Consider the following 19423-nt stretch of genomic DNA (forward strand, 5'->3'; position numbering starts at 1 on the left):
ATTGTAAATTAGAAAATAAAAGAAGAAGATTTTGTTTTTTAAATTTTATATTCAACTGTATTTGTGAATCGAATTCATTTTGGTAAAGTTTTTCACCTCTTAAATTAACAAATAAATCTTTGCCACAACTATATATGCTTTACATAGTGGAGAGATATTTACTTTTTTTTAAAACTAATATTAGTATAGATTAGTGCTAATATGCCTTAATAAAAAAATATCTTTCCTTTTTAAAAGTGGAACAAATCCATCGTGTTATACTCTTATTAATAAAAAACGACCTACTCAATCTGAATTTACCCAACAAAGTCCCATATTTGAGGTAAGACACTTTGTAACAAAAGCAATTCTATATCCTTCAAAGGTTGAACCAGAAACATCTGACTAAGGATTAAGAAATACTTATCACTTTATAACCATCTTTGTTGATGACCTAGCTAATAATATCACTTCATAAGGGCTTAAAGAAAAATTATTTACAATATTAAACTATAATGTATAAATAATAATAATAATAAAAATCTATATGTGAGATTATTTATAAGTGTATTGAGGCTATTGGGTTGGGCTATTTCGTAGGCCTAACATATTGAATTTTTTTTAAAAAAAAGAAGAAATGGTAAAAATTTCACGGGCCTTTCAATTTTAATCATATCATTTAAGTAAGAGATAATTAAGCAAAATGATCCTTCGATCATAAATTTTTATTCAAAATAATTTAATTATCAATTTTATAAAAAACTAGTATACGTGCCCGCGCGATGCGCGGATAATATTAAAAAAATAATAATGTTATATTTATGCTTGAATATATAGTATACACTTGTATACATGAAAAAAATCATTTAAATTAGTGTATCAACTATTAACACGTAAATCAACTTTTATATATAAATATGTATAACATAGTTTGATCCCATTAATGACAATAGATTTCATGTCGATAAAATTTTTGCTTGTTTTTAGAGTTTTTTTAGTTGCTTCACGTGTTGCTCTTCAACATTTTTCTTTGTTTTAAAATTTTATTTATTTATGCTCTTTCATTCTATAAATTAAATTCTTTCATAATTTGAATTTGTTAATAATAATTTTAGCATTTTTTTTAATATGCATAAAATAATAGTGTATATAATAGATGAAAATACGCGTAGAACTTTTTAAATGTAATATTCAATTATGATAAAATCCACTTAAGTACAACATAAGTTAATATAATACAAATTAATCTCACTTTACATATAATACAAACTAATCTAATAAAGTATATGTTTTACAATTTATAGTTATTTTTTTATAATATTACCCATTAACTCTACTTTATCAAAAGAAGTACTCGAATGGGTATCTATTGAATATCACAACTTTTAGAGAATCTTATGAAAATGTAAAACTTGACTCAAATAATTTTATTCGTAAATAATTTCCTTCTTTATTGCATTTAAAATATGATTGATACTCCTTTGTTCTAAGAAGTCCACCTATAGGTTATTAGATTTTATTGCAAGTCATCAATCAATTACAAACAATATCAAAATAACACATGAGTTAGAATCACTCTACTCTGTTAATTTGAACAAAAGTATAATTCAAGTCATTTAATATGAATTAGTTTGTTTAAAGAAGATTAGTTTGTTGTTATATTTTACCCTTGAATTTTCTTAAATACAATGCATTATTTTTCTTATAATTTATATATGTTTGAGTTGAGAGAAAAATAATAAATGAAGAAGATCAATACAAAAAAAATTGTAATTAACAATAATTAATAAAAGAGGATCAATTTGTTATTCTTATCCTTATCCTTTCTATTTTACCCTTTACCTACATTTCGTCCCTTTTATTCGTTTCATCTTCTTTTCCTTGTTTCTTTCTTTAATTCTCTTTTATTTGTTTGTTAAATTGAAAAAAAAAACTATTTTTTAATAAATGTTAGTAAGGATAAATAAATAAATTGCGAGCAGATATAGGTCAATTTCCATTTATATTACATAGAGAGATAGTATTATTATCTTCCTTTATATGTAAATTCAATGTAGTTAAATATATTTATAACATCTGAAAAGATAAATTTGTGAAATAGTAAGAGTTTATTTAGAATTCCATAATCATGAGTTTCTAGTTTTAATTAAGTTAATAATTTAAAAATATAATATCTTCAAATTTAAATACTTCTAATCTTTTAATTCAAAATTTCCATCATAGTTTCATCATTCATTTGCAAATTAAAAAAATAAGATTAAAAAATTATAAATATGAAAGATGCAGTAAACAAAGAATCATAAATTATATGTAAATACATTCAACACAGTTTGATTTTGAAACAAAACATAAGATTAAAACAATAAAAATATATTATATGTTTGACATAGTTATTGGATATAGTCTTAAAAGTGTTTCTCCTTCTTCAACTACATATATTCATCACAGAAATGGCTTGATCCTAACTTCATCAACTAATCATCTTCAACATCTAGAACTTCCAAAATAAAGTACAATTATTGATAATGTATACCACATAAAACAGAAGAATAAGAGAGGAAATATGATAAAAAAAAATTACCTTTTCATGAATGGTAAGCATTATTATTGCCTTGAATTTTCTTTATTGAAATGCATTTTTTCCCCTGGAAAAACTAAAGAAAAGACTGTCCTATTTAAATTTATTAAATTAATACGGTTGAGTTTTTTTTGGGGTAGGAAGTTAAGAAGTCAAGTGGGTGAGGAATTTTAGGGATAATTATTTGTAGTTGAAGTTTCTTTTTATTTTTTTAAAAACAAAATATGTTTTAAAAAAAGAATAAATAATTAGATAGCGTTAAAAATTGTGTAGCAATAGATGTGTATTGGACAGTTTTGATATAATAATTTTTTATATTTTTCTGTTTATATAATAATATTTTCATTACTATTATTTATATTGCTTAAATATGCTTTAAAATTATTTAAACGTTAAGTTTCAAAATGTTTTTTTTTTTAAAAATGTTTTATATTGTTATTATTTTTAAAACTGAATTTAAACATTAAGTTCCAAAACTACTTTTTTAAAAGCTGTTTTATATTGTTATTTGTTTTCAAAATTGAATTTAAACGTTATGTTTCAAAACTGCTTTTCTTCTAAAACTGTTTTATATTGTTGCTTGTTTTTAAAATTGAATTTATTATTTAAATTAACTAAGTATATCATTTTTAAAACTAAAAATTCAAGAATAATTGTGGTACTGACATGTGGCGTTTTTTCCTCTCTTATTATATATAGATAGATAGATAATCATTCAACAATACTTGTCAATGGTAAGTGAAGTGCAGTTTGTGGTTTTTTATTTGTCTTTCTTCTTTTAAGCTATTAATGACTTCTTCTTCTTCTTCAAAAGAGATTTGAAAGAAAAAGGTCTATAATGTTTACTTTATTATATAAACAACATATATGCATTGTGTACTTTAGTACATCAATAATGTATATATATATGTTACCCATTGCACTGCTATTTTGTTTACATATTTATACAAAAATAGCAGAATAGAGGATGATGTAACACTGTACGTAGTTGATAAAATCTTAGCAAGCGATAGAGATTTCTTTTTCCCCACACTGAAGATAACTTTTTAAGAAATGAAAAAAATTGTTAGCCCTTCTCCTAGAAGTTCTGTTGCGCAAAGTTATTCAACCAACTCTAAGAACTACTAGATTTTAATGCAAGTCGATAGGTCCTTCAATCATCGAGCACACTATTCACTTCCAAGACTACTAATGATGATTAGTACGACAGAGAGATTGATACTATGAATGAACCTTTTTATGAACCCTTCGGGGTGGCCCAGTGGTTTGGGCTTGGGACTTCTATGTTGGAGGTCTCAAGTTCGAGACCCCTTGCCAGCGAAAGCAAGGGGTTTGCTTCTGGGCCGAGCTCGTTGCACTGGGCTTGCCTAGTGCGGGTTACCTCTCCTATGTGGTTTGCGAGCTATTGCATAGGAGCGGGGGTTTAACCCTGTGCGCACCCAATGTTGTTGTGTCGTGTCAAAAATAATAAAAAATTGCATGAGATGTGATTTTGTGTGAATGATAAGCCTGCTTGTTTTGGCTTAAAAGAGTTTGCATTGATTACAAGGCTGAATTGCTCAACATACTCCGGTGATGCAAAAATGAAAAAAATGCTTCAGAAAGGTGAGAAATTCTACTATAAAGTGACCAGGAATAAGAATATCAGTGGTTCAAAGTTGTTGAGTTTGATTAAGGGTACCATATTGAATAAGGAACAGAAGTTGAAGTGCTCTTTAGTTTGGTTCGTCCACTCAATGTTGCTTGCCCACGATCGATCTAAGATTGTGGATTCAAACCACATTAAGATGGCAGATGATTTAGATTTTTTCAAGAGTTATCCGTGGGGCAAAAAGTGTTTTGATTTAACACTGAAGTATTCGAAGAACAAAATTAATTTGAAGAAACAAAGTGAAGTGTACAAGGAAAGAGGGAATGCATCGTATCCTTTGTATGACTTCCCCTGGGCATTTCTGATAATTTTTATCAATTATGGACTTGATTGATATGAAACTCTTATATATTTATATAGTATTTCACAGTCTCTGTTTATTTATTTGTTATTTTATTAATTTCAGGTTTGGATATATGAGGTTTTTCCTCATCTTGGTAATTATGCAAAGAAGTCCTTGAATTTTCCTCTGCCAATTCCCCGTTTACTTAGATGGCACACGGCAAAGAGCGATAATATTGTTGAAGGTGATCCATTTAAGTACAAAGGGAGAAGTACAAAGGTATAAACTTATTTATTATTATCTAGCAATACTTGTAAATTAGTGAAGGTCTTGTACTATTTATGTTTTTTCTTTGTAGGTTGTGCATCCATACATCATACCTACTATTCGTGAGACCAAACAAAATTATATGACAACATTAAAGCCATATACGGACGAAGTGAAGGACACAATCATTGATGCCTTAAATGCCAGTTTGAAAGGTGTCACTGTTCTCACTTCTGCAGTAGGTAATGTGGAGGATGAGTATTCAAATGATCACAATCCTAATCAACCTTGTGAGACTTCTGTACCAAGTACTTCTAAAGATGAAAGTCTGTGTGAGCGTGTCCTCAAGCAATCAAAGCTGGAAATTGTTGCTTGTGTACGAGAGGGAGAAATTGAGAAGAAATGAAAAGAAAAAGAAAAAGAAAAAGAAAAAGAAAGGTAGATAAATTTATATATTAATTATGTAAAATAATGTATTTGTATTAATGCTTAGCCACTGATCTTGCAGTAGATGATGACAACTTTTCATCACCAACAGTTGATGACAACATCCTTCCTTTAGCTGTAGTCGATGATGATCTTGCTGCAGGTGATGCATACTTTGCTGAAGAAGTTGATGAAGAGATGAAGGAAGAGGAGATGAAAGAAGAAGAGAAACAACAAGATGAGGAGAAGATGACAGAAAAAGAAGAAGAGAACAATGAAGAAAAAGAAGAGGAGAAACTAGAAGAAAAGAAAGAAGAAGAAAGTGAAGAAGAGAATCTGAAAGAGAAGAAAAATGAAGAAAATGAAGCAAGTGGAGAAGAAGAGAAAAAACAACAAGAGGAGAAGATAACAGAGAATGAAGAAGAGGAAAAGTTGGAAGAAGGAGGCTTGACCACTTATGTGGAAAAAGTGGAAAAAGAAATAGACATGATGGGCATTGTGGTGGAGCTTAATGGTGAGGTTGGTGATGAGGAGTAAGGGCAATTGTGGTTTTTGTGATGGTTATTCCCTGGTGTTTTAAGACAATTTTTAAAGTTGGTCGTTTTTTATGACAATTGGTTTTAGTGATAGTTGGGTTTTCCCTGGTTTGAAGACAATTGGTTTTTTGATATGGTTTTTTAAGACAATAGGTTTTTGATAAGTTGATTTTTAAGAATATGGTTAAAGTGGTTTGTTGTTTTGCTGTTTTTGACGACAAAAATGTACATTGGACAGTACATATTTTATTATGAAGGGTTTGTAGATTTCTTATTAATCTATGTCTTAATAAACTTACAAGTCTAATACTATAAATTGTTATCACTGTTGATCTATAACATTATCTATAAAAAATAAAAGATATAACAGTGCAATAAATAGAGAGAAATACTTTTTTTATTCAGCACTACATTCCTGTTACACACTTGTTACACATTTCCAAAAAGCAAACACCAAAAATAAACCTCACAATATAGGTTTTAGGCGTTTTTTCTTTTTCTTCTGCCAAAATTAACCTTTCTTTTAGTTGATCTCTATCTATTTCAACATCTTTTAGCAACACTTTCAAGTGATTCTTCTGCTCTTCGACCTCTTTTAAGAAAGTCATTAGCAGATCTCTATTTTCTTCGAATTCCCGTAGCTTTGTCAATAATTCAAATTTGGCAACGCCTTGAAAATTTGATGGGCTACTCGTTGATGATTCATTTTCAAGCCACCTAAAAAATGAGCATATGCCAACTGCACAATTAAAGAATTGTCGACTTGGATTTATATCGGTGTGTGACGTCTTCAACGTAGCTGGATTACCACAATGACAATTGTAAGACTTTTTTGCTTTGGATTTGAGATGTTTGAGACATTGTAAAAATGGAGGTTTTTGAGTTGTTTATGAGGAATTTCCTTCCTTTTGTACTAAAAAATAAGCAGATGTTACCGTTGAAAAAGTGGAATTTGAACTTTTGTTACCGTTGTAAAATCTGTATATGTAAATATGTACTGGTTGTCAAAATATATAGACCTCTCAAACAATCGATGCATATCTATGTGTGTGGTGTGTGTATGATCATTGAGATTTACACTCTGACATTAGTAAGGTATATTCGGGTTTATGTCTATGTTAAAGCATTGTCGATACTGCAGGTACTAGAATATGACACTTATATATAGACCAAAACTAGTAGGATTTAAAAAAGACAACAATTAATTAATAATAAATAATATTTTTGAAATTTATCCAATTAAATAAGTTTAAAAAAGTCATATGATCATTTAAGAGTCCACATAAATTGGGTGTGGTGATTAGAGATGTATGATGAAGAGTTGTAGTTATACAATCAATATCCTTACATCATACTTATTGTAATGACCCGGAAAGTCATATTTGAAGTTTTTATAAAATTACCATTTTACCCCTCCCGATAGTTGCCGCAAGTCATTCATGATCAGTCGGTGAAGTTGATTTTAAGAATTTTGAATTATTCGATAAATATGATTATTTAATTGATGAATATTTATTAAATAATTGATTTATTTAGTTATTGGGTAATGGGTCAAGTCCATAATTCATTTAGTGACCCATGTAAAATAAATTAAACCTAAACTGTGAGAGAGAACCGTACAGTTGGTGCGGCATCAAGTCACAAAGTAAAAAGAGGACTTGAGCAGTGAATCCTCTTCCTTCAGGTAAGAAATCTAACTAAGCTTTTATGATGATTTATATATATATATATATATATATATATATATATATATGTGTGTGTGTGTGTGTGTGTGTTTGCAAGTGAAAGAGTTAAAAACCAAATAGTCCAATTGGTTAACAAACTTTTTCCACTAATAATCATGTATGTGGCGTTAATTCTGATGGGAGGAAAATAATTGAATATTTAAATTATGTATTCCATTGGAATTTGGTCTTTAAAGGATAAGTTGGAGTGGGAAATATTTTGACATATTGATAGCCAATAATAAGCTAATAATTGGTAAGTTTTAGATAGCAGTAAATTGTGTTAAACTATAGTGAGGCTCTACGGGTGTAACGAGTTGGTTTTTAAGTTTCTCCAATATTGGTGTTTCAAATTAATGTATAAGTATTGTTTTATGGGTTATTGCCGACAAGAATTGGGACTATATCATAGGGCAATTATGACCATTGATTAGGGGATGTGATATTATTGAATAGATGCACTAATGATATTCTTTCTAAAAGTATTCCACGAGCACACATTAGTTACTGTTTAAGTATTGATTTCGTAACTTGGTTTTGATTTTGAAAATTTTGTAATTATCACATTATAGTTCAAGTTTGATATATTGAGGATATGAAAAGTTGATAGGTAATGATTGCTACACTATGTGTGGTTAGCAATTAGGAATTTGAATTGGAGATACAGTGAGGACGTATGTATTCTTAGGTTCGGAGGTGGTGTTCTTTCTGTGGATGATTGGTAATTTGGCTTAATCTCTTATTATTATCACATTATGAGTTAAGTTTTGACATATTAAAATAGATAATTAAATATTAGATCTATCGTATCATATAAATACCATTCGAATTATGATATTGGAAAAGAGTTGAAACTTAACCCTAAGCTTAAAACTTAGGAACTTGATTGTAGATTTGGGTGATCGTATGGGTCTAGGCTAAACCTATAGTAATATGGATGTTGTTAGTTTCGAAATCTTATTGTGACTATGTACTTGAATAAATTGCATTGATTTGGAAGCTCAACGAAAAAGGAAGGCTCAAGTCCTGGAGTGAATTCTTGATTGATTGAGGTAAGTGGATTTCTAAACCCTTGTTAAGCGTATGAAATTTGTGTATTTCCTTATGGTATATGTTTGGGAGTAATGTGATCAATTGTTTGTGTGATGTGTTGAGAATTGTTTGAAAGACTTGTTGAATCATTGCTGAAGTTGTATCATGATTTTGTTGTTGTGATTTGTGCAATGTTATGAAAATGGTCATCTCCTCATTATTTGTGTGAACATGTCATTTGCATTGTTTTGAGACATGGCTGTGACAAGTGTTATGTGCATTAAGAAAGAATAAGAAATTAAGGAGGATGTACCATTTCGAGGGACGTATCGCGTGCCGCGATTGATACTATATTTCAAGGGATGTGTCGCGCGCCGCGACGGATATTATATTTTCGAGGGACGTATCGCGCGCCACGATGGATGCATGGACAGATATGTCCCCCATGGGTCCCGCACTGAGAGACAGCGGGTGTGTATCATTAAGTCAGACATGCATCATTATACTTGACATTGCATTTCACTGCATTGCACTTTTTTATTATTGATGAACTTGATCTTGTGAGTGCCTTTTTGTGAAACTTGTTATTGATGAATATTAAGTTGTTATTGAGAAGATATGATTTGTTAGAGTGCTGTTGTTGAGCTTTATGCTTTGTAAACTGTGAATTGTTAGGTTGGGCTGATTTTATGCAGGTTGTAGTTATGGAGGTTAGGATGGGGTGTAAGGAGTACCTGTATTCTGTACTCTTAGCTTGTGTTTAGAGATTTGCTTGTTGAGTACCGTGTGGTTTGGTACTCACCCCTTGCTTCTACAATCTTTTGTAGGTTACGAGCCCGGATCTTCGTGATACCTTCCATTCTCTTCGTTTTCGAGGTTTTCTGTGGAGATCTGAGAGGTAGCTGTTTGTCATCTCAGCAAACCTTCTTACTCTTGTTTATGATTTTGTTTTTACTTGAAAGACAACGTCATTTGAGACTTGCGTATTTTATTTCAATTCTAGTATTTACATTAGAGGCTTGTGCCCGTGACAACCAGGTTTTGGGAATTGAATTAAGTTGACTTGTTTTCGTAATAGTAATTGTTATTGAACTTTGCTTTATTTCCGCACTTTATAGAAATGATTGGGTTTTAGGCTGACTTGTCTTGGTGGGATACAACGAGTGCCATCACATCCATTTTTGGGTCGTGACACTTATGCTTTCTCAAACATTGTTATAAGAATGTTGATTGTATAACTGATGTCTTTAATGTTGATTGTTATTATTCTTTAATCATCATTGAAAATTTTGCTATATTTATGTTAAGATAATTATATCTGATGTCTTTAAATCCTAAATCCACCTATAAACATCTATGGTCATTAGCTACTATATATCACCAAACTACTCATTTTCACCACTTTCATAGCCTATTAGTAATATTTCAATATAATATTATTCTTTGATTATTATTAAAATTTTTATCAATATTTATATTAAGATAATTATATCGCCAACGTATTTAAATTTTGAATCCACATATATAAGTCTATGGTCATTAACTACTATCACCAAACTACCAATCATTTTTCACCACTTCCATAGCACAATCAACATAATCAACCACGTTTATAACAATGGTTAATTTTTTTTAATTACTTTTTTTTTATGGTCAATATAGATGATCCTAAAGAAATTTAAAACAATAAATTAATTGACCAATCAATCTGCCATTGTCTTTTTGTGAACAGGAAGACAAATAAGTAATTTGGCTCCATTAGACAATTGCATTTCCCAATAATTAATATCAGATAATATTATTTTAACTGGAAAAAAACAAAAAGAGTAGATTAATGATTGAATATGGTATGTCCCAAATGATAAATTTCATTTGGCTTTTTGTAATTATTGTCATCCTACTCTGAAATTTAGGATCTTAAATTATTAGGTGTCTATATTTATATTAGAATTTTAATATTTATTTAGTTTGAGTAGGTATTAATCATTAAGATATTAAATAAAGTCTAATTAAACATCATTAAGTTAGATTTTATGTGGATAATATTTTTGCTTTAGGGGCAGGAATATTACATTAGCTCAAATATATATGAGTTCTAAGATAAACTTAAAATAAAAAAAGTGAAAAGTGGGTTTAGTTAGACTTGAACTCAAGTTTTTGGGTGATTCCTCTGGCTTGTATCAACGGCACAAGGACACTCATATGCTTCTCATGGGTAAACTGTTGGGGTTATTTGGTGTGAGAGATAAGAATAAATAGTCCTGTGATAAAAAAAATTGATGTCTTGTTTGGTTGTCATGTTTGGGATAACTTATCCCACCATTTATACCATATTGATGGAATAAGTTATCCCATATACATGGTGGGATAAGTTATCCCAGGATAATTAATTCTGGGATACTTGTTCCCAACCAAACGGCCCCTTAGTTATATCCTAATTTTTGTCAGTTTCTCAAGATAGATATATGCATATATACCTATAATTTTTTATGAAGATGACAGGTGCACGTGCACCCCCACTTATAGGTGTGGATCCACCTCTGTGTGTCAATTACCACCAACACATCGTCAACCATCACATATTTTTTGGGTTAATACCTCAGATAGTCACTCAACTATCCACTTTTACCTCAGAAAGTCACTCAACTTTTAATTTTCACTAAAAAGTCACCATGTGAGTGACTTTCTGAGGAAAGACTGGATAGTTGAGTGACCATCTGAGGTATTAACCCCATATTTTTTTTATCCACCACCATTAATACCGTCAATTACTACCATCAACTAACTTTACCTTCATAACCACTACAATCTATCAACTATAACTATTACTTCAGTTAGTATAACATCAATCACCTCCACCATTATAACCATCACAACCATCATTACTAGCCACTAATAGCAATTATTATCGCCACCACTGCTACAAATCAACTATTATTATTAGCGAATATAAATATTATTATTTTTATTCAATAATGACTTTAATTACTAAATTTATATTTTTAGTATTTAATTACTTTAAAAAAAAATTGTATATCTATTTATGTTTACAAATATATAATTATGCATATATATATTAAAAAATAAATCGTCTTAATTATTTAACGTTCAATCTAAAAATAATTTCTTAATCACTTAAAAATATATTTAGTTTCAATACATTTTAATCTTTTACTAAATAAGTAATACTTGTATATAAGTTAAGCCTTTCGATAGTCTCAATGCCCCTAACTTATCTCATTTGATGGGATAGATACATGCATTGTCACATGAATTTAGATTTTTGTTCATATAGAATTTGTTAAAAATAAAATATACTTTATTAACTTGGATTTTTCTACAGGCCACTAAATTGTCAAAAAAACACTTTGTTGAAACTATATTACCGGCAAGTTCCTAACTTTGATAGAGACCTGAATTTCGTGATACATGTACTACATGCACATTGATTTGTGCAATATATACTCTGTCTGATCACTTTTATTTGTCACTTATTTTTAAAGTAGATTTTTATTTTTAATTATCATTTTTGACATAACAAAAAAAAAGACAATTATTTTTTTCATGTTTTAGCCTTACCATTAAATACTTATTTTCCAAATCATTTTTGAAGACCTAATACTAAACATAGAGATAATTTGGTAAACTATATGTATCAATAATTATTTTCTTAATAGTGTTTGGTTTATTGAATACAACTAGTTTAAAATAGTTGTTTTTAAAGAAATTAATATATAATTAACTACTCCCTCTATTTTAAAATTATTAAGTGTATTATTGAGCTTTTTTTCATGTATAGTTTAAAATAAGTGTATTGTTCAAAGTTAAAGAAGTTGTTGGATTTTAATTTTTTTTTTGCCACTTATTTATATTTTCTAGGTGATAATTTCAAGAGAGTCAATTGTTCATATTTATGATTTTACTTTGAATTATTTGTATTTTCAAGAATAATTTGAGAATAACTAAAAGGCAAAAGTGAAAAGTGGTGTTTATTTTATGTTCTAATTTTTTTTTCTTAATGGTGTGCATTGCCTCAAGAATTCACTTATACTCCATCTATCCCTAATTACTTGTCCACTTTTGAATTGACACACCTATTAAGAAAGCAATTATTGACATAGTGAATTTATCATTTACCCCTATTAATTATGAAGTGGATGGATAAAAAATTTAAGATTTTCAGAAAATTCTACCCTTTTCAAAATAATTAATTGAGGGCATAATAGGTAAAATTATTTTGTCCTTTCTTGATTTGTCAAAATGGACAAGTAATTAGGGACAACTATAAAAGAAAATATGGACAAGTAATTAGCGACAAAGGGAGTATTAATTTTTATCTTTGCCATTACAATAAATGTGGAGAGAGATTAATTTAGAACTCATCAGTTTGAGTACTTCTACTTTAATATATGTAGTTATTTAATATTTTCTTCGTTCAATAATAGTTGTTCATTATCTTATTTTGAGCTGTGCAATAATATTTGTCCACTTTATAAAATTAATGAATAATTTTACACTTAAGGTGTGTTTGGTATGAAGGAAAATGTTTTCCTGGAAAAAACAAGTAGATTTTTGACTTATTTTCTCATGTTTGGTTGGTGAGTAGAAAATATTTTTCGGAAAATTTTTTTAGTGTCTGGTTTTTGAATGAAAAATGTTTTTGAGAAATATTTTTTATTTTTACTAGAGTAGAAAATAATTTTTGAAATTGAAAATATTTTTTGAAAACAAACTTAATTTTTTTTTTTGGGTGGGTGGGGGCGGGAGTGGGGGGGGGGGGAATCAAGGGTAGGGGTGAAAAAATAAAAAAATGAAGTTGAAAATATTTTTAAAAAACAAACTTAATTTTTTTTTTGGGGGTGGGGGGCTGGTAGGAGGGTGGGGGGTCGAGGGTAAGGGTGAAAAAATGAAATTTTGAAGTTGAAAATATATTTTAACAACAAATTAAACTTAAAAAAATATATTTTGAGGTGGGGGGCTGGTAGGGGGTGGGGTTAGGGGTGAAAAAAAATGAAAATTTAAAGTTGAAAATATTTTTTTAAAATAAATTTAAAATTTTTTTGGGGGTTGGGGTGGGGGGGGGGACCTGGGGGGTCGAGGGTAGCAGTGAAAAAATGAAATTTTGAATTTTAAAATATTTTTTAAAAACAAACTTAATTTTTTTTTTGGAGGGTGGGGGGAGGGGGGGGGGGCGGTAGGGATGTGGCTGGGGGGGTCGAGGTAGGGGTGAAAAAAGAAATTTTGAAGTTGAAAATATTTTTTAAAAACAAATTTAAAATTTTTTTTAGGGGTGGGGGGCTGGTAGGGGGTGGCGGGGGTCGAGGGTAGGGGTGAAAAAATGAAATTTTAAAGTTGAAAATATTTTTTAAAAATAAACTTAAATTATTTGTTTTGGGGATGGGGGAGTGGTAGGGGGTGGGTGGAAGGGGGTGGAGGGTCGAAGGTATGGGTAAAAAAATTGAATTTTTGAAGTTGAAAATATTTTTTAAAAACAAACTTAAATTATTTTTTTTTGGGATGGGGTAGGGGTGGGTGGAGGGGGGAGGTTTGAGGGTAGGGGTGAAAAAATGAAATTTTGAAGTTGAAAATATTTTTTAAAAATAAACTTTAATTTCTTTTCGGGGGAATGGTGAGGCGGGGGGCTGGTAGGGGTGTGGGTTGGGGACTTGGTAGGGTGGGTAGTGGGGGAGGGGGTCAGAAGAAAGTTTTGGAAAATGTTTTCCTTAAGTTTTGAAGGAAGTCATTTTCCTTAAATTTGAGGAAAATGAGTTGATTTGGAAAACATTTTCCAAAACATTTAACTCAACCAAACATGAGAAAATTGGAAAACATTTTCCGGAAAATATTTTCCTTCATACCAAACACACCCTTAATTCCTAATTTACCCTTATAATTAATTATAGTCAATCCCTATTACATTTTCAAGACATTATATTTATTATATTCAATAATTTATAACCAGCCTTCCCAATAGCCTTCCCAATAATTTAACGTTTATAACAAGCCAAAAATATGCCACCCTCTCTAATAATATAATATATATAATTTCACTAGTTATCTCTTCCACGTGAAGAACGCTGGGATTAATAACCAATTAAGTGATTATTAGGCTCTAGCACTATCTAATATTTTCCTATATATAGACACATCCTACAAACATAAAATTACACATAAAAAAATCCAAATATCATAAGAAAAATATTAGAAATGGCTAATACCAAAGACTCATACCACATAATTACAATGGATACCAAAGAATCTTCAATTCCAAATCTTCCAATGAAAGAAATTCCTGGTGATTATGGTGTCCCATTCCTCGGGGCAATAAAAGATCGCTACGACTTTCATTACAATCAAGGTGCTGATGAATTTTTCAGGTCTCGTATGGAAAAACATGATTCCACTATCTTTAGAACCAATGTCCCTCCTGGTCCTTTCAATGCTCATAACTCCAAAGTTGTTGTCCTTGTGGACGCGGTTAGTTATCCCATCCTTTTTGATAACTCCCAAGTCGATAAGGAAAACTACTTTGAAGGTACTTTCATGTCCTCCCCATCTTTCAATGGTGGTTATAAGGTTTGTGGTTTTCTTGGTACAACTGATCCTAAACACACTACACTAAAAGGTCTTTTCTTGTCTACCCTAACTAGATTGCATGACAAGTTCATCCCTATCTTTACTACCTCAATCACTCAGATGTTTACAAGTCTTGAAAAAGAATTGTCTGAGAAAGGAACGTCTTACTTCAATCCCATGAGTGATAACTTGTCGTTTGAATTCCTCTTTCGATTGTTTTGTGAGGGGAAAAATCCAGTTGATACAAGTGTTGGTACTAATGGACCAAAAATTGTTGACAAATGGGTTTTTCTTCAACTAGCTCCATTGATTTCACTAGGCCTTAAATTTGTACCAAACTTTCTTGAAGATTTGGTGTTGCACACTTTCCCTCTACCTTACTTCCTTGTAAAAGGAGATCATCAGAAACTATACAATGCGTTCTATAACTCCATGAAGGATATTTTAGATGAAGCGGAGAAACTTGGAGTTAAAAGAGAAGAAGCTTGTCATAACTTTATTTTCCTTGCAGGATTCAATTCATATGGCGGTATGAAAGTGTTCTTTCCATCTTTGATCAAGTGGATCGGAACATCAGGACCTAGTTTACATACTAGGCTTGTTAAAGAAATCAGGACCGCAGTTAAAGAAGCAGGAGGGGTAACTCTTTCAGCTATCGATAAAATGCCTCTTGTTAAGTCTGTGGTTTATGAGACCTTAAGAATGGACCCTCCAGTTCCGTTCCAAACGGTTAAGGCTAGGAAAAATATAATTGTTTCTAACCACGAAGCATCGTTCTTGATCAAGAAAGATGAATTGATATTTGGATATCAACCATTGGCTACAAAGGACTCAAAAGTTTTTAAGAACGGGGAGGAGTTTAATCCAGATAGATTTGTGGGATATGGAGAGAAGTTGCTTAAGTATGTGTACTGGTCAAATGGTAAGGAGACTGATAATCCAACTGTGAACGATAAACAATGTCCTGGTAAAGATTTGATAGTGTTATTGGGAAGGTTATTGGTGGTGGAGTTTTTCAGGCGTTATGATACTTTTGAAATTGAATTTGGAAAACTCTTGCTTGGTTCAAAGGTGACTTTTAAGTCATTAACCAAAGCAACACCATGAATATAAGGGTTTGAGTATTTGTAATAAGGATGAACTATCTCACAAGATTTATAAAAATAATCTTGCTAGGGGTAGTTCAAAATACAACTTTTCATAATGAAAGAGTGTAATTTTCTATATTTTAAGTTTGTATTAAAATCTACGCGATGCGTGGACGATAAAATATTATCTTGTAATATTTGTTTGATCATATTGAATGGTTATTGTTAATTAGTACAAACTTTCTTTGATATAATGAGGTTGGTAATTCATCAATGACTAAACTAATAAGTCATTCTCGAGTGTTCTTGGTAGTCATGTTAAATTCATATTATTATTTTTTTTGTTTCAATTTATGTGAAGAGATTTGACTATGATACATACATTAAGAGGGTTTTTTGAAGCTGAAATCATCTTATAAATTTGTAAAATGAAAAGTTTAAAACTAAGTTATTACAAACTATTCAAGGAGTCAGATCTCCTCTTATATGTTTTTTGACTTTTTGATGAATGAATGCTTAAATAGAGTTCACAATTGACAGAATAGTCATTTAAATAGTACTATTTATGTTAATATTAAAAATCTATTTTTATTAATATAAGTGACATGCGCAAGACACACGTACTCTAAACTAATCATATGAACAATATATCTAAACATCATAAAATTATCTTACGAAGCTAAAAAGTAAATATATATTTCTTTCATTATAAGATAGTAAAACAATCATAAGTACTACTATTAGATATATTAAATTATCTCTAATATTTATTAAATTTTATATCTACTAAAACTTTCATCAAAATATAAATACCTAAATATTTGAAATAAACTTGCCACAAAGCTCTAATTTTAGTGGTGACAACGACTAAATAATTTTTCAGCCATATTTTTTTATTAGAAAGCATTTGTACGATTAGTAGCGACTTAGGTAAGAGTCGCTACAAAAGCAAGAGTTTTTGTGGCGATGTTTCGTGTCGCCTAAAAACTCTTTTTGTAACGACGAAATAATTAGTTGCCACAAATAACACTTTTTATTATAGTATTTTAAACTTGAGATCAAATAAAATTAGAACTTATTTCCTCGTCTTTGTAAAATAATAGATCTCTCTTGCTATGCTTTTACAACAAATAAAGTTACTTACAACTTACAAGTCTTTTTTAAAATTTAAAAGACATGGATATAATTTATCAACCAGTGGTGGAATAAAGTAATAAAAGGAGATGGTAAGGGTGATAAATTTGAAGGGTATATTTCAAATATTATGAGAAATCATTGGACCTTTCTTTTAACCAGTTTTTAGGAGAGAAGAAACCTTTTAATATTGGAACAAAGGAAGTCTATATATACTAACAATAACCATTCAATATGATCGCAAATATAATAAGATAATATTTTCTCATAACTAATTTCACTTTATTGATCAGCAAATTTCAATACAAACTTAACGAAGGAAATTACACTCTTTTATTGAAAGCTAGATTTTGAACTATCCCTAGATTATATATTATCTTGTGAGGAAGTTCTTTATTTTGAAAATACTAAATCCATTATATTCATTTCACTTCATGATGTTGCCTTGGTTATTGACTTGAAAGTCACCTTTGATCCAAGCAAGAGTTTTCCAAATTCGATTTCAAAAGTATCATAACGTAAGAAAAACTCCACCACCAATAGCCTTCCCAATAACACTATCAAATCTTTACCAGGACATTGTTTATCATTCACAGTTGGATCATCAGTCTCCTCACCATTTGACCAATACACATACCTAAGCAATTTCTCTCCATCCCCAACAAATCTATCTGGAATAAAATCCTCCGCGTTCTTAAAAACTTTAGGATCTTTTGTGGCTAGTGGTTGATACCCGAAAATTAATTCATCTTTCTTGATCAAGAACGATGAATCATGGTTAGAGATGATTATATTTTTTCTCGCCTTTGCACATTGAAATGCAACGGGAGGGTCCATTCTTAAGGTCTCATAAACCACAGACTTAACAAGAGGCATTTTTTCGATAGCTGAAAAAGTAATTACCCCTCCTGCTTCTTTAACCGCGGTCCTGATTTCTTTAACAAGTTGATTATGTAAATTTGGTCCTGATGTTCCGATCCACTTGATCAAAGATGGATAGAACACTTTCAAATCGCCATACAAATTGAATCCTGCAAGGAAAACAAAGTTATGACAAGCTTCATCTCTTTTCACTCCAAATTTCTCCGCTTCATCTAAAATATCCTTCATGGAGTTGTAGAACGCGTTGTATAGTTTCTGATGATCGCGTTTTACAAGGAAGTAAGGTAGAGGGAAAGTGTGCAAGACCAAATCTTCAAGAAAGTTTGGTATAAATTTAAGGCCTAGTGAAATCAATGGAGCTAGCTGAAAAAACACCCACTTGTCTACAATTTTTGGTCCATTAGTGCCAACACTTGTATCAATTGGATTTTTTCCCTCACAAAACAAGCGAAAGATGAAATCAAATGACAAGTTATCACTAAGGGGATTGAAGTAAGACGTTCCTTTCTCAGACAATTCTTTTTCAAGACTGGTAAACATTGGAGTGATTGAGTTTGTAAAGATGAGGATGAACTTGTCATGCAATCTAGTAAGTGTGGACAAGATAAGTCCTTTCAATACGGAGTGTTTGGAATTTGTAGTGTCAAGAAAAGCGCAAACCTTATAACCACCGTTGAAAGATGGGGAGGACATGAAAGTCCCTTCAAAGCGATTTTCCTTATCAACTTGGGAGTTGTCAAAAAGGATGCGAAAGCTAATAGCATCCACAAGGACAACAACTTTGGAGTTACGAGCATTGAAAGGACCAGGAGGGACATTGGTTCTAAAGACTGTGGATTCATATTTTTTCATACGACACCTGAAAAAGTCATCAGTACCTTGATTGTAATGAAAGTCGTAGCGATCCTTCATTGCCCCCAAGAATGGGACACCATAATCACCTGGAATTTCTTTCATAGGCAGCTTTGGAACTGAAGAGTCATTGGTAGCCATTATGAATTTTTCTTATGATATTTGGCTTTTGATGTGTGCTTGTAGGAAGGGCATAAATATAGGGTACGAAATGTTTTGGTACAATCCTATATAGTCCTTCACGTGGAAGAGATAAGTAGTGAAATTTTATCACTACTAGAAACACGGTTTTTCCATTGCAAATCAATGAAACCTTTTTCTTTGTTACAAGACATGATTTTCCTATCGAAAACGCATGATGGAAAATAAATTCTTATTGAAATACTGGAAATTTAGGACTCCACTGCTGATCCTA

The 19423-nt window shown here is 30.7% G+C and overlaps 2 protein-coding genes across 2 annotated transcripts; one reads left to right on the forward strand and one right to left on the reverse strand.

The window, feature by feature from the left end:
* Window positions 1-14666: 14666 nt before the first annotated feature.
* LOC125821618 (allene oxide synthase 3-like) lies at window positions 14667-16159 on the forward strand. Its single transcript, XM_049501034.1, has one exon. It carries the CDS (start codon window positions 14684-14686, stop codon window positions 16157-16159), a length of 1476 nt encoding a protein of 491 aa, XP_049356991.1. The 5' UTR covers window positions 14667-14683.
* A 1547-nt stretch (window positions 16160-17706) lies between these two features.
* Window positions 17707-19149, reverse strand: LOC125821620 (allene oxide synthase 3-like). Its single transcript, XM_049501035.1, has one exon. The coding sequence runs from the start codon at window positions 19147-19149 to the stop codon at window positions 17707-17709; it is 1443 nt and encodes a 480-aa protein (XP_049356992.1).
* Between the last annotated feature and the right edge of the window lie 274 nt (window positions 19150-19423).

This window comes from Solanum verrucosum, unplaced genomic scaffold, assembly GCF_900185275.1.
Source record: "Solanum verrucosum unplaced genomic scaffold, falcon-dt-bn FXZP01000838.1, whole genome shotgun sequence".
NCBI lineage: Eukaryota > Viridiplantae > Streptophyta > Magnoliopsida > Solanales > Solanaceae > Solanum > Solanum verrucosum.